This window comes from Nymphalis io, chromosome 2 (assembly GCF_905147045.1).
Source record: "Nymphalis io chromosome 2, ilAglIoxx1.1, whole genome shotgun sequence".
Classification (NCBI taxonomy): Eukaryota; Metazoa; Arthropoda; class Insecta; order Lepidoptera; family Nymphalidae; genus Nymphalis; species Nymphalis io.
The window spans coordinates 2,948,508-2,970,481 of record NC_065889.1 but is presented as its reverse complement, the minus strand read 5'-3'; the positions used below and the strand labels follow the sequence as shown (position 1 = coordinate 2,970,481).

Genomic DNA, 21,974 nt, shown 5'->3' with positions numbered 1-21,974 from the left:
ATGTAGAGATACAAGGAAATTTTATATAATAGTATATACAGTATTATATAATATAGTAAATAAATACTTAAAGACGGCAAACATGTATTCAATGCAATAAATGATTATTTTAATGAAATTACATAATAATATGTCACGCGCGGGAACTACACCTGCGACCTTTTACGTTGAAGGTAGATATGCTGATTGACCTCATTAATTTAAATTTTTTTGAAGTGTTAAGTGGTCTTGTTTTTTTTAAATATTTTTACTGAAATTGCAATTATAATTTTTGTAATAATCACGTAGGTAGACGGGCAAATATACCATCGGGTGTTAAGTCCCGTCTCACTATGCCCCATAGCATAGTAGTAGTAGCCTGTTAATGTCCCACTGCTGGGCTAAGGCCTCCTCTCCCTTTTGAGGAGAAGGTTTGGAGCTTATTCTACCACGCTGCTCCAATGCGGGTTGGTAGAATACACATGTGGCATAATTTCAATGAAATTAGACACATGCAGGTTTCCTCACGATGTTTTCCTTCACAGTCAAGCACGAGATGAATTATAAACACAAATTAAGCACATGATAATTCAGTGGTGCTTGCCCGAGTTTGAACCCACGATCATCGGTTAAGATGCACGCGTTCTAACCACCAGGCAGTAGCATGGCACAGTTTAACTCATTACATAACAACAACAATAATGGGGTCTTGATGTTTGCCAGTGGAATGATTGATCAGAGGAAAGTAAGGTATCGAGACTGGCTTGTACGTGTACAGTTCTATTAAGTTATATACTCTATCGGTCATAAATAATAGTTATATTGTATGTTTATCCTGTAGTAATTTCATATGAAAGTAACAGCGAACCGGCGTTGCGTGTTAGGTCAAACAAGCATTTTACTTGATTCTTGTAATCACTTATAGCAGATATCGTCTTTAAGGTGAATGAACTTTGACTTTTCAAGGGTGATTATGATCTTATATAAATAAAAAAGTTGACGGGTTTGTCATTCACAAAACTTTTTAATTTTTTATATGCATGATTTTTATAATGTCTAATAAGAACGTTATACAAAATATTAATAATTAGTTTACGGCGATATTTTAATTTATTATTAGCATCAATAGTAGTTAATATCTATGAGATTATTTTAGCATATATGATAAGTAATAATATATTTTAATTATATATAATAATATAATTATAATAACTTAGTTTATGATTTTTGACAGTTCGCGTAGAGTAGGATGTATGCTAGATGACCTTATGCTATTTAATATTTATAATTGCACATGGTGTATTAATACGTAATCGAGCTATATATCTATTATGAGAATAAATATTCCATAATTTAATATAAAAACTTTAGTGTCAGCTTTGTATATGACAAGATCATTTACACGAGGCATGTGTTTTGTGGGCGTGCACCTACATAATAAACGAAACGCGAATTGTATTCAAAAGAAGGTACCGCTAGTTTGTATCTAGGTTTGGCATACTCTATTTACGTTTAAGTTCGTATCGCATTAACTTAAAAAAAAAAAAAAAAAACTTTTGTCGTACCCCGAGTATGAGAGTGTGGAAATAGAGTGCACTTGTGTTTGTGCACACACTTGTATATAATATATTATGTGTAGTTAGTTTACTCGGTGGTAAGGCTTTGTGCAAGCCCGTCTGTGTAGGTGCCATCAATTCATCACATATTCTACCACCAAACAGGTATGTTTATTATACATTTCAATTAGAAGGGTGAGTAAGCCAGTGCACAAGGCACATAACGTCTTAGTTCCCGTGGTTGGTGGCGCATTAGTGATGTAAGGGACAGTTAATATTTCTTGCGGCACCAATGTCTATGAGTTGTGGTGACCACTAACCATCTGGTCACCGAAATTATAGACTTCATCTATATAGACAAATTGTCTATAATTTAAGATCTAAGTATATAACAATAATTGATGTCAAACCTATCTTTAAGTCAATTGCCTTAACTTAGGCCTATTGGCTACCTTAGGTCTTATAAATGTACTACCTAAGCGTATATTGTTGTAACTCTTGTTAAAAGTTATAAAAATATAATTAAATACATAAGATAATTACTATAGTTATATAAGAGGTCCGTTTCATTTCTCTATAATGTGAGACTTAAATAAATTATAGCTGTATTTGAACAACGTTAATATAGTCTCTAAAGTTATGTTGAATTTAGACATAAGGCATTTTTATAATTTATGTGCTCAGTATCATACTATGCACACATCGCAGGGTTGTGTTATTATGAGAAAAAATAAACAGGACAAGTGCAAATTGTCTTCACGTGAAGACTCGTCGACTCTACTAGGCACGCCTAGTCTACTTTTGCGCTAGACTATTTCCGTTCGGAGGGCACCCGGCGCCTGCCTCATTAGACTTCAATTATTACCTTCGTTCAGAGAGATTTATATTATGTACCTATATACAAAATATTTATTTTCGCTTTATTTATAATTTATTTAATTTAATTACCCATGCGGCGTTCTGTCTGTAAGGAGTTTTTTATACGTTACATTACGTCGTAGATATTTGAATGGAAATACATACAATCGTATATATACTAAAACTAAAGTTAGTAGCTGAACTAAAGTTCTAGAACGGAATGCTAGTCCCGTTGGATTTGGCAAGATCCGCCATGACCGTGCAGCCCGTGCTTGACCATTATTGGGAACATCAGATATTATATTCGAATTAGTACTTGTATTCTTTATGCTTATAGTTTCTAAACAGTTTTCCTAATATTCATTAACTTCATTTACATTTAACAAAACTATTGAATGAAAATCTTCATTCATTTTTTCGTTATAGGTATCAATATTGACGTTAATTTATAGTATAAGCGATTATACTTCTTCCCACTATATAACAGTGAAACTTGGGTACAGAACTGCAAAAAGTTCAAACTGGTTGAAAAAGTTTATTCACACATATAGAGGGACGCGGTGAGATCGCTGCGTGCGCGCCAGCGACCGGTGCCGGGCCGGGTGCGCCGTCGCCGACGGCATTCGGCAAATCGACAGTCAGCCGACGAACTTCGCCGCGCACGCACGTACGCGAATTGCTTGACAGACCGGATCAAATCAGCCACCGTTATCGTCCTAAATGACAACCTGATGGACGAACGAGGTAGTCCATGCATGCTTGTGTAGTGTGAACGCTAGTGTCAGGAGTGCAGTGTTGTGTTCATGTACAAATGGAGGAGGTTCGCATATCGGACTGGCCCGAGCCACCTGGCTCCCATGCATGGCTGCCCGCTTACGGCTTCCAGCATGAAATAATGGAAAAAGACGACTATTTTATCTCCAATGGTGAGTGTAATGTTCACTCAACCAGTTAAGGCCGTTAGCGTTCGAATCCAAAGGAAAGCACGTTTGTGCATCTTGACGTTTGCGATCGATTGCATGGAATGAGAAAATCTTTCTAAACTCATATACTTAATAAAACCTTGAATATACGAGCACATCAGTTGTGTATTTTTGTTTAGTCCACACTGTTGAACCCGCATGGTGTTGTAATTATTGTAACTCATTCAACCTGATTAAATGCAGATAAGTATTGTTTTGGCTTTAACAAAACCAATTACCCTGATGTATTATTTTATTGTTCTTCAACAATGGTTATACACGTTAAGGTTCTTTATACATGTAGCTCAAAAAATAATTAAAAACATTTTACATCAAAAATTTAAATAGTAAAAAACCAATTAGGTTTTAGAAAATCGATAAATGTAAATCGTATCGTATCGTTAATGTACACAACATCTAAACGTAATAATAACATTTAAGACGTCATGGGCAATGGGTACGACTTTTAAAATGAAGTCACACTTTCTCCTCGAAAGTGGCATAACGTTAATCTGGCGATATCCATACACTAAAGTGAAAACAAAATTAAACTATACAAATATATACATATCAATCGAAATATATAATGATTACATCAAAAGATTTAAACTTTAATATGTTGAGCAATTGACGAAAATGAGAAGATAGGTGGTACGTACATTGATATTTGTTATATAAAGGTATAATGCGACGGAAGAAATAAGTAAGTACTGTCATAACGTCTGACCACTACAATACAAGTGCTTAAATTATAAGGTATATTGTTGACGAATTTAGCGTCAAGGACGTTTTTTGAAGTAATAGAAATCCTTCGTTTTCACCATAGGATTCAAAAGATCAAGATTATAAAGTCTATTATAATTTATAGTATGTTAGTTGGTATCGGAAATATTCGAAAATATCGATAGTAGTGAACGTTTGAAGATGCTATCACCACGTTGCTTCAGTGCCGATTAGATATACAAGGCAGAAATTCAACTGACCCAATACCCTTACAGGTTTATTTGCAGTGTTTTCTCCATTACCCAGTATCAGATAATAATAATTCTATTATAATACAATTTAAGCGGATCGTGAATTTGAATTAATTTCCGGCAATTAAGCTCCGGCGGATCTTTTATCACTTTATCCACTGGGCCGTGTCGAATGATAAAATAGCATATTAAATCAATACAATTTTGTAGATATCAAAAACTGCTTTAATAACCGCCACCTAATATCGTAATGATTTTATTTTTTTAATATTTTATACGACACGAATAAAACACAACATATGCTTAAACGAAAAAAGTATCTGCGTATTGCAAGTTATATTGCGTTACAGATCCACATAAAACATTTTAAATACCAAAGATAGCGAAAACACTTTCAATAGAGTAAAATTACTGAGAATTATTTTAAAAACAATTGTATTCAAACATTCTGACAATTTTTTACGTTTATTTATCAGCATATGGTTTTTTTAAAGTAAATAGAACTTATATAGGTTTTGTGATTGAAATTTCAACTATTCTGTGACATATATTGAACGCGTTTGTTTTTAATAAATAATAATACCTCATTTCCGTGATTTTAACCGTGTCTTAACTTTGTCTTTTCAAACAAAAGCATGGTCCAAACTCAAAACTACTTCAACGCAGCGTTTGTTTGTTTTAAATCAAGTAATGGCTATAGGCCACAATTAAATTAATTTAGACAATTAAAAAAAACACACACAGATTAATCCCACAAATTCACCTAACTATCGAACTTGGTAACGCAAATATTTTTCATCTCCTGCGTCATGATCAAACATTCGACCGACTGCAATTTAATCAGCGTTTTGAAAGCAATCCGCTACTTCTCAAGGTAGGTAAGGCCGATAAACTTGTAAATTGTAGGTTGCGACTTGCGGTAATGAACGCCGGCTCATAGACCGTAATACAGAGGTATTTTGTTCAAAATTTTTTTAAATACAAGCATATCCTATTATTTTTTCAATATTTAGCATATTTATAACATGTTTTGTTTTTTCTAAAAAACTAATGACTTTGATGGAATTTAATAGATGATGTTAGCTCATAGGATATACCTTTCTGTCAAGACTAACACGTGGAACTTTCTGTCTGAACCTAGCTATAGCTATTAGATCTGCTTTCACCCATATATCTCAATAAAACTTTTTTTTATCTGACAATACTGATCTAATTTGATCATCGCTTGGAACGAAATCATTAACATTAAAACAGAATAAATTATTTTAATGTGAAAGTTTTACATAAAATTAGTCGGATTATTAGTCGTTTTTGTGTTAATCTTAATCAAACAAACAAATATTTACTTCTTAATATTTGTATTGACGCATAAAAACGAATAATTAGAAAGACTGATTATAATAGATCCTCAGGAGTTACCATCACACACTATTAAAATTTGTTTTCATGGGCAACACTAATAATCTGTTACGCAATATGTACACAATACCTTAAAACGTGTAAAACATATATTTTGTAAAAATAAAAACAACGTAATTTATACCATCGTGCGATAATACCGATAAAATTATCGTTTTTTATTTAATGGACAGAGGTAATTGCAATCTGTCAATTAATTAAAGTATTAAGTATTAATTAAAGCCCAATCGTATTGCTTTAAATTCGTTTAAAAACAAACAAAAATTTAAAAAATAATATATTATGATATAATTATGACTAAAATACTATTCGAATATATAAAGAGATTGGTTGAAATTAAATTATTCTTTTTTTAATTGAATTTTATCTTTCTAAGGCAACGATTTCATTCGGTTTTCAAACTTTATAGTAGGGGAACACCTCCTGGGGATTTTGGGATTTACTCGAGCGCGACTGACCTTATATATTAGTAGTACTTACTTTTTAGTAGTAGTTTGTATCTCAATGGTCAGGATTCTTAAGTTATTATTGCTAATTTCTTTTTGGTACTAATACGCCGATGTCACCTTCATCTCAAAGCTGTTTTTAAATGATAACTAATCCTGATAAGAACTGCAAATATTTGTTGTCACGTCAATTGGATAAGGAAATTTACAAGTAGGTACTTTTTCATGAATCATTGATTGTTATCAATATGACCAAAAATGAATGCATTTTTATTTTAAGATAATTATAAATACTATTGATACTCCATACTTTAATAAATTAATACGTATTATTTACCTTTTTAGATATATTTAACGTCATATTTTATTAAAAGCTAAAATGGCATTCATAGTCCTAGCGAGAGAAGTAAAAATAAACTGAACACTGATCCGCAAAATCAATACATCCAGTTTCTAAGGACGAAAGAAATTATATAAACAAACCTCGAAGATAATTATATATTTACCAGCTTATGAGGAAAAGTGGCCTTAGTATTCTTCGATTATGATGCAAGATATAACCTGTAAATAATATAAAACGTAGTCCCCGCCGCCCCCCGTCTGTCTGAACGCGAAAAACTTCCGAACTAAATCTTATACGGTTTTCACTAATAAACGGAGTAATTCATGAGGTAAGTTAAAATAAATTATTTTATTAAAGATTTGTGTGAATTGGTTAAAATATGACGATAATTGTTGAAGATTTCGGAAAAAATCATGCCGACAACTGGCGATCGCCGCAAAATCCAATAGTTATATGTATTACGATATATAAACATTTTACGTAGATTTTTATTCTATCTATGCGAAGTTGGAACATATAATATATGTATATAAACTAAAATGTAAAATTGTTATAAGTACTTGTAATTTTATTAATGAAAAACAGTAAATAGTCAAATTCTTTAAGTTTCTCGATAAAGATTATAATCGGAACCGGTTTTAGCTTAACATTTAATTTATCTTCTACAATAATTATTGAGTTAACAAAAAACAAAGACAAAATTAATCGATTTTCGTAATGAATACATAGATGTTTCCTTCAACAGATAAAACTTTGATATAAGAAATTTTTATATATATTACGAGTAAAACTCAGCAGACGTCCTTTCTGTGTATAGTATAGCGGTTTATAATTCCATACAGCTAGCGAAAATGTATATACGGAATACACATTATACTAGTAATGTCGGTTTTCAAGCTATTACTAATATTTCTATTTACTCAACCAATTAAGCTTACTACGTACGTACTACGTAGCTTGTTAGGAGTGGATCAGGATCGAACCTGCAATTTCAACATCGCTAGGCGACCCTTTAACTATTGTTCTATTGACGCTTATATTGTTCCAACTGTCACTGTAATCGGTCATAAATATATATATATATATATATATATATATATATATATATATATTTATATATACCAACATCTAGTTATACACAAGAAGTTAATACGTCACAATATTAAAATAATATTTGAAACATACAAAGACAAACGCTAACATTATGAACCGACGAGGCCGAGCTCTTTAATGAACTTTACATATAATATAATGTATTATATGTGAATGGCGTTATAAATTCCAATGTATTGGTGTAGGGAAGCATGCAGTCAAACCTGTCCCGGTAAGGTCGACTCTTATCCGTAGGCGAATCGCGTGCCTTCGCCAGTTGATGGGTGACTTAGAGTTTTTTACTCCGTAGGGTTGCCTGTATAATTAAACAATATTTTCAAAATGTTACCATATTATTAAAATTTCAAATTATACTATAGTATTCGAATAATATTGGAGATTTTGTTCAAGAATTGTAAACTACACAATTACATAAAAATTTAATTTTATGTTTTGTAAAAATAATCAAGTCAATTGAATTATTATATGATGTTATCAGGTTATTTTAAAAGTATAATAGGAATATATTTTTTTAAACTTATTATTATATATGTATTAAGAAATAATATGTTGCTAATAGAAATAAAAAAAACGCAAAAAAAAGAGTTAAGACGAATAGTCAGGATTCTTCCTATTTTTTAATAGTCACAATATATATATATCTATAATATTTTTCCAAAATTTATAAATTTTATAATGTACTTTACTACTTTTGTATGTTAACTTCTTAGTGTTAATTAAAAACTAATTGAAGCTATGTACGCGGTGAGTCATTACAGACAACTCATTTATGATTCAATCTCGTATTTAAGCACATTTAGCGTTTAAATTGTAAGCATACATGAATAAGAAAAGGTAGAAGGAGCTGATTTATCACTTTGTGCTATCATTGTTTTTACATTTGAAATAAGAAGGCACAGTATTTTTAACTAATCACCCTCTACATTCTAAAATAATTACAAGTCTAGCCGTCACATATCTAGTCAGAAAATGTCGTACTTGACTGTAGCAGTCTCCCACACTGTGTAATTCTACCATAATAAACACTAACGTACAGTAATACTGCACACTGCAGCCCACTGCCGGTATTCTTTCATTTCAATTGAAGTTTTTTGGTATTTTCTCAAATATAACTATATCCAAGTGGTCCTTCGTATGTACGATGGGTACAAGTTATTAATAATGCTGGCAATCAATTCTTTGTATATTTTTTTTTTGTGGCGGTATGATAAGCGTGCCAGTGTTATTAATTTCTTACAGGGCCCAAAGACCTAAAAACTAATATTATAGTTGGTAACTGTTAACATTAGCGGTGCAATTGTAAATAGCCTAATTAACCAGACGAAAATATTCAGAGGCGGATTTTTTCCCTCGTCCACTGTTTTATTTAAATATATAAGTTTCTGTTGCATTTTATGTGATTATTATTTCGCCTAACAACACATTTGTAAATTTGTCTCTAATTGGAACTGTCTTGCAATAAAATTGTCTACAGACAGAGGTAACGATTTAACATCAGGTGGCTTGTTTGCTTGTCGGCCTTTCTATTATTAGAAGAATATAGATAACTAATGCAATAGAATACTGTCAATGACATTTTCTTAATTATATGTATAAATCACTAACAGCCACGCCGGATCTCACTTGCGTTTCAGGTGAGTGTACCTCCCCGTGGGTCCAAGCGTTATATGTTATATTTGTAGTACAGAAGTGAAGTATCATTTAAAAAGAATAATTAATTACAAAAGAAAGAAACAATTCAAAATAGGTAATTATGCAATAAAACACATTTATAGTTCATATCGATATTCTTATACTGAAAGCTAACAACTACCATGGTAATCGAACGTAAAAAAATAAGAAAAACAAAAGAAGGTCTTGATAATTACGACGTGTATGCTGCCAGAGCTATCCTCCACAGATAATAATCGCTAACAATGTAGACTTCTTTACTTCTATCTTACGCATTTTTTCCAAATCGGAAGGTTAGATTCTTATCTTAGCTTGTTCAAACAAACGTCCTCCCCAACTTCTTCAAAATATTATAATTCAAATTTATAATATATTACTAATTCTGATACACACAAACAGTCTTTAGAATTTTATACAAGTATTATATCATAATATAAAGCTAGTGTCTATAGTTGAGCACGAAAATATATATTCTGATAGGCAACCTTAATCTTAAACGAAGGTCGTGTCTTCGGTTTAAATCCGGACAAGCTTAAGCGATAGTGACTTTTTCATGTACTAAAGTTCGTGTAATAATTCATGCCGTGGTCGTTGTTCAAATATATCGTTAGAGACCTGTACAAAATTTTGCCACATCTATAATTAATTATATTATATTAATAGCCACGGAAACGCAATGAAGCAGCGTGCTAGAGTTAATTCTTCTACTTCTTTTGCTACTTTATCTTCATCTACTGATGGTAGGACTTTGTGCAAGCTCGTCTGGGTAGGTAGCACAACCACCAGGTTGGTGGCACCTTGGCGATGTAAGCAATGGTTAACATTTCTTACAATGCCAATGTCTATGGGCGTTGGTGACCATTTACCATTAGGTGGCCCATTTGCTCGTCCACCTACCTATATTATAATAAATGTATATTTATATTTCCTGGCTGCTACTAAAGAGCTGTTACTTTAATAATTAGAATAATGCCTAAAATAGTTTTAAATCGTTTCGAAAACGCTAAAAATAATAAACTGTAAGTGTTTCTAAATAAATCCGCAATAATAATTTCGATTGTAAAATATATGGAAACGAAAGTAGCAACGACCTTCACAAGTAATGATAATATTTTTGCAATGATAAATTACCGTAACAATCGTTATGATCAACGCTAATGGCTTAATATGTCTGAATGTAAAGAAACTGCATGTATATTTACTCATATATACTATATGGGGTATAAAGAATCTACTAAATACAAGCATGAATAGTGCTGTAAGAACAGATTCGAAACTCCTCAGGACACGCTTGTGAAATATCTAAAAATAATACGCGATATTGACTATAAAAACTATAACATAAAGCATACAAGTATCAAAATGGCGTACCCTAAGTTTTAACATTACAGCTAATTACAAAGTTAGTTCTTACAGAATAACACTGATGAAGAGAAACCTAACTCAGCCAAAAGCTTCAATTTAAAAACATTTAATTAAAGTTATGGACACGTCATGTTTGTTATTTCTTTAATCATCTGACATTAGCTAAAAAACCAAAATGAAAGTAGAACAATACAATCGTAAGAAAAAAAAACAGGATATAAACACCAATATCTTTATTTCTAATAATACTTATATTGTTTGGTTAGTATTGTAATAAAAATAACTCGTTCATACAAATAACCTTACCCTTCATAAACCAATATAACACCTGTTTTATCGTAGACTTTTTTATGTTTTAAAAAAAAATCTGCTTCTACTCTAAAATATAAATTTGACAGTTGATTATATAATTTTTTTAATTCTAGCCAGATGAACGTTAGATTTCATCCAGACAGGCTGGTATTCTTAACTGCAGGATTCATTCTCATAAATCATCATGTGCCGCAAATATAAAAAAAAAACAAATTGAGATATTTTATAAATAGTTGCGTTCAGAAACAGTTTGCACAAAGATTTTTTTTCGCCATAAAGTTTAACAACATATAAGTAATAAAGACATGTATTTTTTACAATGGTATATAAAAATATAATTTTTATTACATCTTTTGTATTTTTGCGACCAAAATGGACGAATATCTAAGGAAATATTTTAATATTATGTTATTTATAAATCATTTGTCGAGGTTATTTAATTAAATGAAGTATTTATTAGGTATAATAACGATTTTTGTGCATCGTGATATTATAAAAAACACAGTATCATAAGTTGCTTTTGTTTTCAGCGTTAACCAATCACGGGGCAGAATTTTGAACATCACGATTGAATGACTTTGTTAAAAATATAGCCGAAAAGTTTGACTATTGAATGATATAGATTAATGCAAGGGTAAAACATACTGGCGTCGACTCTAAATGAATAAATAAGAGCAAGCAATTGATGATAGTCGGAGATCTCGACAATAATAATAGGTATTTGGCTTTATCTGAATATTACTTAAACATTCGTACAAGTTAGCCTCGTACGAGATATATTATTATCAGCTTTAATATTTTTATACGAACAATGCATTCTTTATCTAAACATCACCTTGAAATTTCTCCTACAGAAGATATGACAATCATCCCATTATCTTTAAAGTACTTCAACTTTTCTTTACATGTATTGACAAGTCATGATATTTAATTTAACCGTTTAATATCTTTTTTATGAAAAAAAATTTTACTAATAATATAACAATACATGGTATTCATAAGATTTTTTTGACCTTTATAATAAAATACTCTAAAATTCAAACCACTTATTATTTGTCAATTTTTAAGGCGGTTTTTAGGCATATGTCCAATAAGAAAATTATTAAATAGTATTCTATCCATACAATTATGTATAGTTGACATACATACATAACGAATAAAAGATTAATAAATATAATATAAAAATGAAGTCTGTGGAGAAAGAAAAAATATTTAAAAAAAACAGCAAAGCTACTAAACGTAAGTGCAACATAAAACTTTTCTTGTAAGCTCTATCGATTTAAACGAAACAAACTTGTGGTAAATGGTTAAAGTGTTTTGTTTCTTTTGCTCAACATTACAAAACGACGTTTACTATTAGTACGCTGAGTTATAATCTGTTACAAGTTTGATATTATCTGTGGCATAGTTCTAGTTCGACGATTTTGTCTGTCTTATGTTCCACACGAACGAAAACGCGTTCACAATGTTGGACTAGATACAATATTAAAATATTATATTTACATTTTTCCATCTAAGTTTCAACTTCGACGTTAATAAGAACCATACATAATCAGGTATTGAATACTCCACTAAACTTATTTAAACAAATTCCGTAAAATATAGAATATGAACAAATCTTATCTATCTAAAAAGTATTTTATATATTTTGCGTGATTATGGGCAAATCCAAATTTTCAGTTTTTAAAACTACATTTTATTTTCAATGATTGTATTTGATCAAAAATAATAAAATTTGCTCGATAGAAAAAGATCCCGAAAATGTCATTTAATCTTTACATTTTTTTATTTATACTCGTAATGCTAATTATTATTGAGACGGTAATTGCTTAAAGAATTATATTTGTAAAAAATCTAGTACTGTCATTAGGGATTTTTTGTAAAACAATTTCGTTTTTTTTTTTTACCTTAAAAACATTTGGGGCTTATACATGTTCTGCGAAAAACCACATCTGCCGCCGTTACCCATACTTTAAACATAGGTATATTTGTTTCTTGAATCGGTAGCTGCGACGCTGTTGAGAGGAGAGGAGTACGAAAAAAAAAATCATAGTGCTTTGGGTATCATTATCATTCGCTTGCTGTGGTCTGCTTTGTATAATAATATAATGTAATGTACTCGTAAGTGTGTATCCTTTGTTGGAGATCCTTAATAAATAAATAAATAAATATTATAGTGAAAAGAACTGTAGGTACTATATTCTTCAGAATAATTTAGAAGTAATTTTTCACTCTTTTTTGTATTGTATATCATTTCGTGTGTAGTACTCCTAATTATTCATATTTTTATTTATATATTTTAATTTTTTTTTATTATTATTTATATATTTAAAAAAAAGTTTAAAGGATTGGTTAATATTTCTTACAAGGCCAATGTTTTTGGGCAGCGGTAATCGCTTACCATTAAGTGGCCCGGCCCTTATTAGTACCCACCTGCCAATTTTGTAAAAAAGGCGTTATTTAGGCTCAAAAACAGCCAGACGAACGGATATAAAGTAACAATAATTTACTTGTATAATTTATATATTTAACTCCTTTGATTTATAATAAAAAGCCGAAAAGTGGACGAGAACACATATTTGTTATTCGCGTCATTTGTGTATAATAATGCCAATATAATCAAGTCCTCCATCAAAGTCCTCTACATATCCAGAATGTGTTGAGTTCGGACAATAACTGCAAATATATCAATGACAGCGCTATGCTTAGTGAAGTACCATCAAGTCGCCATTACAATAGAAGTAAACAATTACGTATTACTGTACTTAACTACTTAGATTCGGTTGCCATGGTTGGTCCACTTTATCACTTACGGTTAATGTGGTCAGTCACTCGAACGACCTTACCAGTCAACGATTTTGTAAACATACTAAGAGCAAATAAATTAAAATTAAATTGGACATTTAAACTATTAAGAAATATATAATATTGTTAAATTTGAGCATTGGTTGATATTATATAATTATTTTATTTTCGGTTTTATGTAAACTAGAAATTTAAATATAATCTGAATACGAAATATAAAAAATACCGTACGTTTTACCTAGACGACATAATTGTAAATAACTGGCGTAATTAATAAGCGGATATTTCTTAAATATCAATAAAAGTGCCGTTAATTATTAGCATGTTCGCAATTAAAAGTAAATGTGCAGAATAAAACTTATTTGACATGCAAAATACATTCGTGACATTTGAAAAGTAGAACGTAATTGCCAATTCTTATTTATGAAGCTGTTATTACAGAATAACGCGCTATGAAAATTCGTTAACGATTCAGTTAAAACCTAGATAGAGGTCGCGCAGACTAGAGACTAAACCATCTTGAAATCGTTGAAGATATGTATAGTTAAGTCTACGTAGGCTACATCCACGCACCCTAGGGCCGTAGGTACGTGAAGTGGTGGGTTTTCTTGTTTCTGGCAGCACTAAAGGACGACAACTGGGATAGCCTCGAACTGTCGCACGCACAATTGTTTAGTGCGGGGAGGGCTAGATGACTCTTCGCCGCCGTTAATGCTTATGTTAAAACCATTTCGTGTCGATGATGGCCATCTTAGGGGTTCTAGTAGTAAGAAATCCCGCATAACCAAGTCCCACCCGGGTATCTTTCGGAGATTTAGCCTGCAAGGAAAAAGCCTACATCCTCGCAGACTGCGTATTGTGCACTTCTCGACTGGAAATCGTTAAATAACTCGCATGTCTTGAATGTAATTAAGAAATCGATTACATTGGCGATCGATCAAAAAACTTTAATCTGCGGAGCTCATAAAATTCAAAACGATTTGTTTCTCAATCCATCGTTCCGTTAACCATTTAAGCAGTGGGCCGTAAAAACTGGAAACATCGGTTTAAAGTTACATTTCGTTGAAAAATGTAAGCTATTGTTCTGTAGATTACAATACTCGAAGTGATCAGCGTGTTATGTTTTGCTGATATTTATATGAGTTTCGCGTTCCATCGTTTATTACTAAATTAACAGTTAATAATTCTAAAATTAATTACTTTACAATTTACTAACATGCAAGCTAGTCATTTATCTAACGTTGTTGTTTTTGTTGCTTAATATACAATATAGATTTTTAAAAAAAATACTTCCACTCCACTTGATAACATGAGAAAATTGTAAACCTTATTTTATTATAAGATGTCAAAACTGTACTTAAATGTTTTCATGATAAAATTGACAGAATTTTTATCTAGTGTATATAATAAAATATATCGTCTTAATACACACATACACATCAGATGAATAGATTATCCAATTGATGACGTGAAAATTTTAAATTTATTTTGGGGTTTTCTAGAGACAAGTTTGGTAGTTTTCAAGGTGTTCTTAAGTCAAAATTATTTGTCTTCGTTTGGCAGCCACTTAATTCAAGTGTCGTATTACGTAAAATGAAACATATTCGACATTTCACTTCCGTCATCTAATCGTGTGCGAGCGTTCCATTTTTATTTAAATCGAAAATAATATTGACAAATTCAAAACCTAACGTATACGGATACAGATAATTAAATGAACTTAGATTACTCATGTACTCGTAACTCACCTCGTCAGATCACCTTACATGAGTTTACGTTGCTTGCAATAGTAATGACTCACATGAAGCAGTTGTGAGCTCAAAAAAACCGGTAGTATTTAAGCACGATTGCCTCGAAGGCGAAGCTGTCAACTTCATTCAATAATGTGTTACAGAACTTATTGTAAGAAATTATTTTACTTGTTTTATTTCCGTGTACTGAAATTGCTATATTATATAATAACCTGATGTCCTCCTAACATATTTCGGTCGCGGCGCCATTCTCAAAGGAGATCTGTTTATACTGTATTATAGTGCTCAAGTGTGTTTTTTTTTTTTTTTATAGAATAGGAAGGCGGACGAGCATATGGGCCACCTGATGGTAAGTGGTCACCAACGCTCTTAGACATTGGCATTGTAAGAAATGTCAACCATCGCTTACATATCCAATGCGCCACCAACCTTGGGAACTAAGATTTTATGTCCCTTGTGCCTGTAATTACACTGGCTCACTCACCCTTCAAACCGGAACACAACAATATCAAGTAACCACTGTAAACTTTGAATGGTATAAGATCTTTAATTCAGTATGACTGTGGTTTTATTTTCAACAATTCCAGTATCTATTGGTAGGTCACCAAACGTCACATTGTCAATTTTTCCTAAAAACCTCAACGAACTTCCTTAAAAATAAGTAGTAAAGATTAGAAAATTCATGCCTTAGATTTTTAGTATTTTATACGTAGCCATAATAATCTTTCGTACGAATATTATTAAATTTAAAGAAATACTTTTTGCTTTTGTGAATAATTCTAAAGTACTTAATACTTTACTTCTGTTCATAATTATGTATATTATATGTATATTAAAATTATTATACATAAATATATATATTATTCATTCTCATTACTATACAGACCTTGACTATTCTATAACGATCACATTTAAGAAGTAACGAATTAATGAACCTTTCTATATCTAAATTTCATAAATAAGCCCGTAAATAATTTAACGACAATATCAATAATTATTAATCCTGTACTGGATTAGAAAGTTTTTGAACTTTTTAATTGCGGGCTAGTTGCCGTTAAATTATAAATAAATCTAACATAAGAGATAATAAGCCATCAAAATTTCATGCGTTTTATTGTTGATTTAATTTTCTTACCAATTTTTTATAATTTTACATTACCTATAAATTTATTATATATATATAAACTAACGGCGCTTACAATTATATGGTGAATCAAAGTAAACCTAAAAAGCAGTGCTATTCTGTAAGAAATCATTCCGTATTTTACTCGAGAAAAATGTTGAAATCTATTTACGGTGATACGCTATTTTGATTTGTGTGTCCTTAAAATGTTGTTATTATTACAGTCAATGTCGTATATCACTTTCTAACATTTCTACTATTCCTAAAATATCATTAAAACACACACAGCGACTCATAAATTACACTATGTCACTTTGTAGACGTTGATTTCTTATATTTCCACAAATCGTGCGTTCTAATATTTATTTGAAATTAATTACGAAACATTAAAACTAAAAACGTTATTTATTATTATTGAGAATTATAATAACTAATATAATATTTATTTATTTGAAAGTTTTAAATTTAACTAGTTTTTTTATATCGTATTATCATTGCGTTTTCCTGTGCTATAAAATAACGCATTAACACATTTCTTTCAACTTTTATGTATATATATACTGATATCATAAATGCGAAAGTAACTCTGTTAGGCTTTCACAGCAAAACCATTAAACCGATTTTGATGAAATTTGGTATGAAATAAGTTTAAATCTCAAGGAAGGACATAGGCTACTTTCATATACCTAACACCTTACCCTTCCCCCCTAAAAGGCGGGCTAACCGATGGCGAAAACTAGTGTTAAATATATAATTGTAATCCTGACTGACGTGATGTTAAGGCTAGAGTTCGTACGTTTTAGCTTAATCGTAGATATCAGCATTCATGCGATTCTGATGAAAGGTTTTTGAAATACGATCGTGTTTTTTATCACGATAGAATGTAAAAGTAAATGATTACTGTGTGTCCGCCGCCTATTGCAGTGCGTGTTTATGTTCACTGTTTTCATAGTCGCGTTGCCTACTTCTCTCGCAACCGTGGATGTACGCTTTAAATGAAGCCGGACGTAAAAAAACAGACATTGAGTTTGCTGTAAAGCTAACTAGAACGGCTTCGACTTATAGTTTGATTTTATAAACCTTGGAGGCGCGAAATTCAATGATATATACGCAGATGTATTAGTTGTTGAGTGATTATTGCATGATTAGTCCTGTAATTATTTAGATATAAACAATTTATTCATAATAAGACTATGTATGATTATTTACCAAAATAATGTTTCGAAATAGGTAATATTTAAAGAAGTACAAAACAATAAAAGGATAGAGGAGAAATGTTGCTAGATCAACATTTCAAGCGGCAACTTATACATTAAAATATATAATATTGATAAAAATATACATACTCATATGAAATAAACATATAAATACATAAAACATGGCATTTAGATATAATATCTTAGTAAAATGCATGCAATACAAAAATGAGAAATTTTAGAAATGGACGGACGCAAAATGTTGTTTAATGAAATAAGTATATGTAAGTGTAGTATGAAACAATAAAACGTATTATATAACATCTCTGGCGAGTTTGATTCCAATAGCTAAATGTAGCAAGATACTTATCATGCAAAGGTCCTGCGTGAGGACGCGTATATCAATTTAAAACATAAATAAATTATATTGATAAATATGGTTAGCAAGCGCGCAGCGAACACTTTTATGGAAAATACACTTATTTGTCACGGACAGATATCAAATGTCCCGGTTGACGTAACCGGTTAGAAATGTTATCATAACATTATTCTAATAAACATAAATTATTCTAATAAATTTTCTTCATATTTTTTAAACCTTACAATCGTTAAAAAACGCTTCTAAAATATTCAAATCTATATTTAAATACAGATACACAATTTAAAAATAAAAAATATTTTTTTATTTCATCTAACGGTAGTTATGACAAAACTAATGTTGGTTATATAAATCCGTCATTGTATAAATACAGTAACTATTTTAGTAATATTTTTCCTAATACACTTAGGAATAATACTTGTTACCGTTATTTATAAATAAATAAAAAAACAAGCATGCATTATGTAATACATTGCAAAAGAATTGTACACAGAGTCACTGACCCGTAGCAGTGTACTAGATTCTCTTTGTACAAAACATAGTTTTTCATACTTTGAATAATTTACTGACAGTCATTTTTAATGTGTATATTTAAAAAGATTTTAGTATAAACATTCTCTTAGAATAAAGCTGTATACCTAAAAATAAATAAGTCTTAAATTTTTCATATGTCAATTTGGTTTACTTCTTTAAACTCCACACTATAATTTATAAAAAAATGCTAATACATAAAATTTTAACTAACTTTCAATAAAAATGTATCTATTGCAGTGTTTCGAGTTTTATTGTCCATACAAATATAGTAAATTTGTATATTTAAAATCTATTATTCATTTCAATGATAACCTTTTTGGTGGGAAATTAATATTTTACGAATGTTTCCTACAAAGATTTTAAGTTATATAGCACTAAGACGATTGAGATCTAAGCGGAACTAATTCAAGACAAAAAAAATTGCAACATACACAATCACAAAGCCATTATGTGTAACTTAAAGTCTAGTTTTATTTTATGTATATAATAAAACTGCGACCAGGTAATGTGTGTCCATGCAATATTTGTGAAATGTTTTTACTTGTTTATGTAACGTATGTGATACTTTTTAAAGCAAAAAAGGTGTTCACCCTAACTGAGCTATATGCGTATTTATATATTATATATCTTCCTCATATATATAACGAAATTAAACTATAAATTAAAATTTCATAATTTTCTTTTGTGTCGTTAATTACACTGGCTAACTCGTCCTTCAAGCCGGAACAAAACTGTTGCTTTTTAGCGGTAGAATATCTGATTAGTGGGTGGTACCTACCCAGTGGGCTTGCACAAAACCCTGCCACCTAGTAAAGTTGTTTATTTTTCTTTACTCCACCTGTGGTTGGCCATAGCATAGCATTTGTTTTCTCTTCAAAATTAGCTCAATATAATAGTAATAATAGTTAAAAACTGTTTCCACACTAATAGGCAAAACAACAGTCTTACAATTTGTGTACTGAACTAAACTATTTATAAAAATGATTAAATGCAATTTGTCATACAGAACAAACTACCTTGAGTTGGTTACGCTTACTGGCTTCGCGCTTCCAGATATCGACTTAGAAAAAAATTTAAACAAACAATTGTAAATCTAGATAAAATAGCAAAGGTTTCTATGACGTCAATATCATTATAAACATTGAATCAGAGATTGTATAAAAAAATATCAAGAAAGTTAATGCTTTATTTGCACTAAAACTTCTGTATTTAAATATTATATATAACCCTGTCTTTAATTATTATAGAAACGGTATAAAATATACAACAACAAAATAATGTTGTAGATTTGAAATAATAAGAATTGTGGCTGATATCACTTAACCTTAGTATACTAGGCATTCCTTGATCTTAATGATCAAGCTACTATAATTATCGACTCGATATGAAAATAAATTTTATATTACACTGTACTATAATAATAATTTACGATTCGTTTCTACACTATACTAATAATTATTTATATTCAGAAAATATATTTGAGAATAGAAAATTGTCTTAATTCAGACATAAATTGTTTTAAGGTTTCAAAGTATGATTCTGTGTAAAGTGAAAAGAAATTAAAAAAAATGAAATGTTTTTTTTATTGATAGAAAGCTAAATTTAAGAGGTATTGATTGTCCTCTGGACACACGTAAATCAAATCCAACTTAATTTTTACTTTAAAATTAAATTAATATAATATTGTTAAAATTTAATGATCTTAAATTAAACTTATCATCCAAGATCCCCATATGTTGTATGTAAAGTAGTATTTTGTTTGACTTTTACAAAGGTCTGGGTGTTGGTCCAAACAAATATATTATACTACTGGTTAACGTGGCCCCTTACCTGCAGGTTGCATTACCTCGTTTATATTCTTAAAATAAATAAAATAATATATAACTGAATCCTAATTCTACATTAACGGCAAAGGAGTGTTGTAATAATTCTCATGTATATATGCATCTCCAAAACTTCCTCAACCTGATATATTTTGCAAGCTATCCCTGCTTAGTTATAAGCCGATTGCATGCTTATTATATACGCAGTCTTATAGCTTAACGTTTTGTTATATATTTGTGTGCACTATATCAAGATCAAGCCTTATCAACCATTAAAATAACAACACGACTATGTGAATTTCGTTTCCTTTAATAGTCTTTGTTACACGAAAGCCATTACACGCAAATGTGTTACAGCGTAACAGCCTCTTGAGACCTACTTTCGAACAATTAGGTATGTGGGTGCACACTCGCCGGAGAAATCAAACAATCCAAACAATATACATGATGCTTACATAATTACACACATGACTATGATTCATATTCACATACGCATGTAAGAAAGTCTGACAATAGCAATTGCGTCTAATGCGTTCGTAATGTTTATATTAAACGCTTATAATGTCAGCCATCTTGATTTCACCGTTATACATTTTTGTAGTAGATACGAAACGTCAGTTTTTATATTATGTTATAAATTATTTGTAATAAGAACTCAATATATTATTGTACATGTGTTAAGCTCCACCTGATTGGTTATAAGCCAATCTGGGCAAGGGTACCGAGGCATGCCTTTCTACCCGGGAGCTCTCTCTCTGGTAACGTCAACTATCAAGTTTTGGTATTTTCAGGGTATTTTTACCTTAGGCCCATAGGCAATACTAGATTCGTAGTTGATATTAGTTTCTATTTAGGGCATCTTTTTATATTTCGTCATATCCAAATAGCTTAACACTTGTTCAAAATTGACATACTGCATATTATCATTATTTTAAAGGCAGCATTACCATTTAAATTCCATTAAAATTCGTTCAGTAACTTGTGATTTATTATCTAATCTATTCAAATAAATAAAATGGAAGTGTATGATGTCAAAATATACCGCCTGATTTTAAGTTTTAAGTTAACTTTTTGCCTCATTTTAAGTTTTAGTCTGTCTGTTTAAAAGCCGAGATGGCCCAGTGGTTAGAACGCGTGAATCTTATCCGATGATCGTGGGTTCAAACCCGGGCGAGCACCACTGTATTTTCATGTGCTTAACTTGTGATTATAATTCATCTCGTGCTTAACGGTGAAGGAAAACATCGTGAGGAAACCTGCATGTGTCTAATTTCATTGAAATTCTGCCACATGTGTATTCTACCAACCCGCATTGGAGCAGCGTGGTGGAATAAGCTCCACAACCTTCTCCTCAAAAGGGAGAGG

General features: G+C 30.8%; 1 protein-coding gene across 2 annotated transcripts in view; it reads left to right on the top strand.

Moving 5' to 3' along the window:
- The first annotated feature begins 3,046 nt into the window (after window positions 1-3,046).
- LOC126777047 (serine/arginine repetitive matrix protein 2) overlaps window positions 3,047-21,974 on the top strand; it is an 84,736-nt gene continuing 65,808 nt past the window's right edge. For both annotated transcript variants that reach the window (XM_050499917.1, XM_050499900.1), the window contains exon 1: window positions 3,047-3,319. In XM_050499917.1, coding sequence (XP_050355874.1) covers window positions 3,205-3,319 — 115 coding nt within the window. In that variant the 5' untranslated portion in view covers window positions 3,047-3,204. The remainder of the gene's footprint in view (window positions 3,320-21,974) is intronic.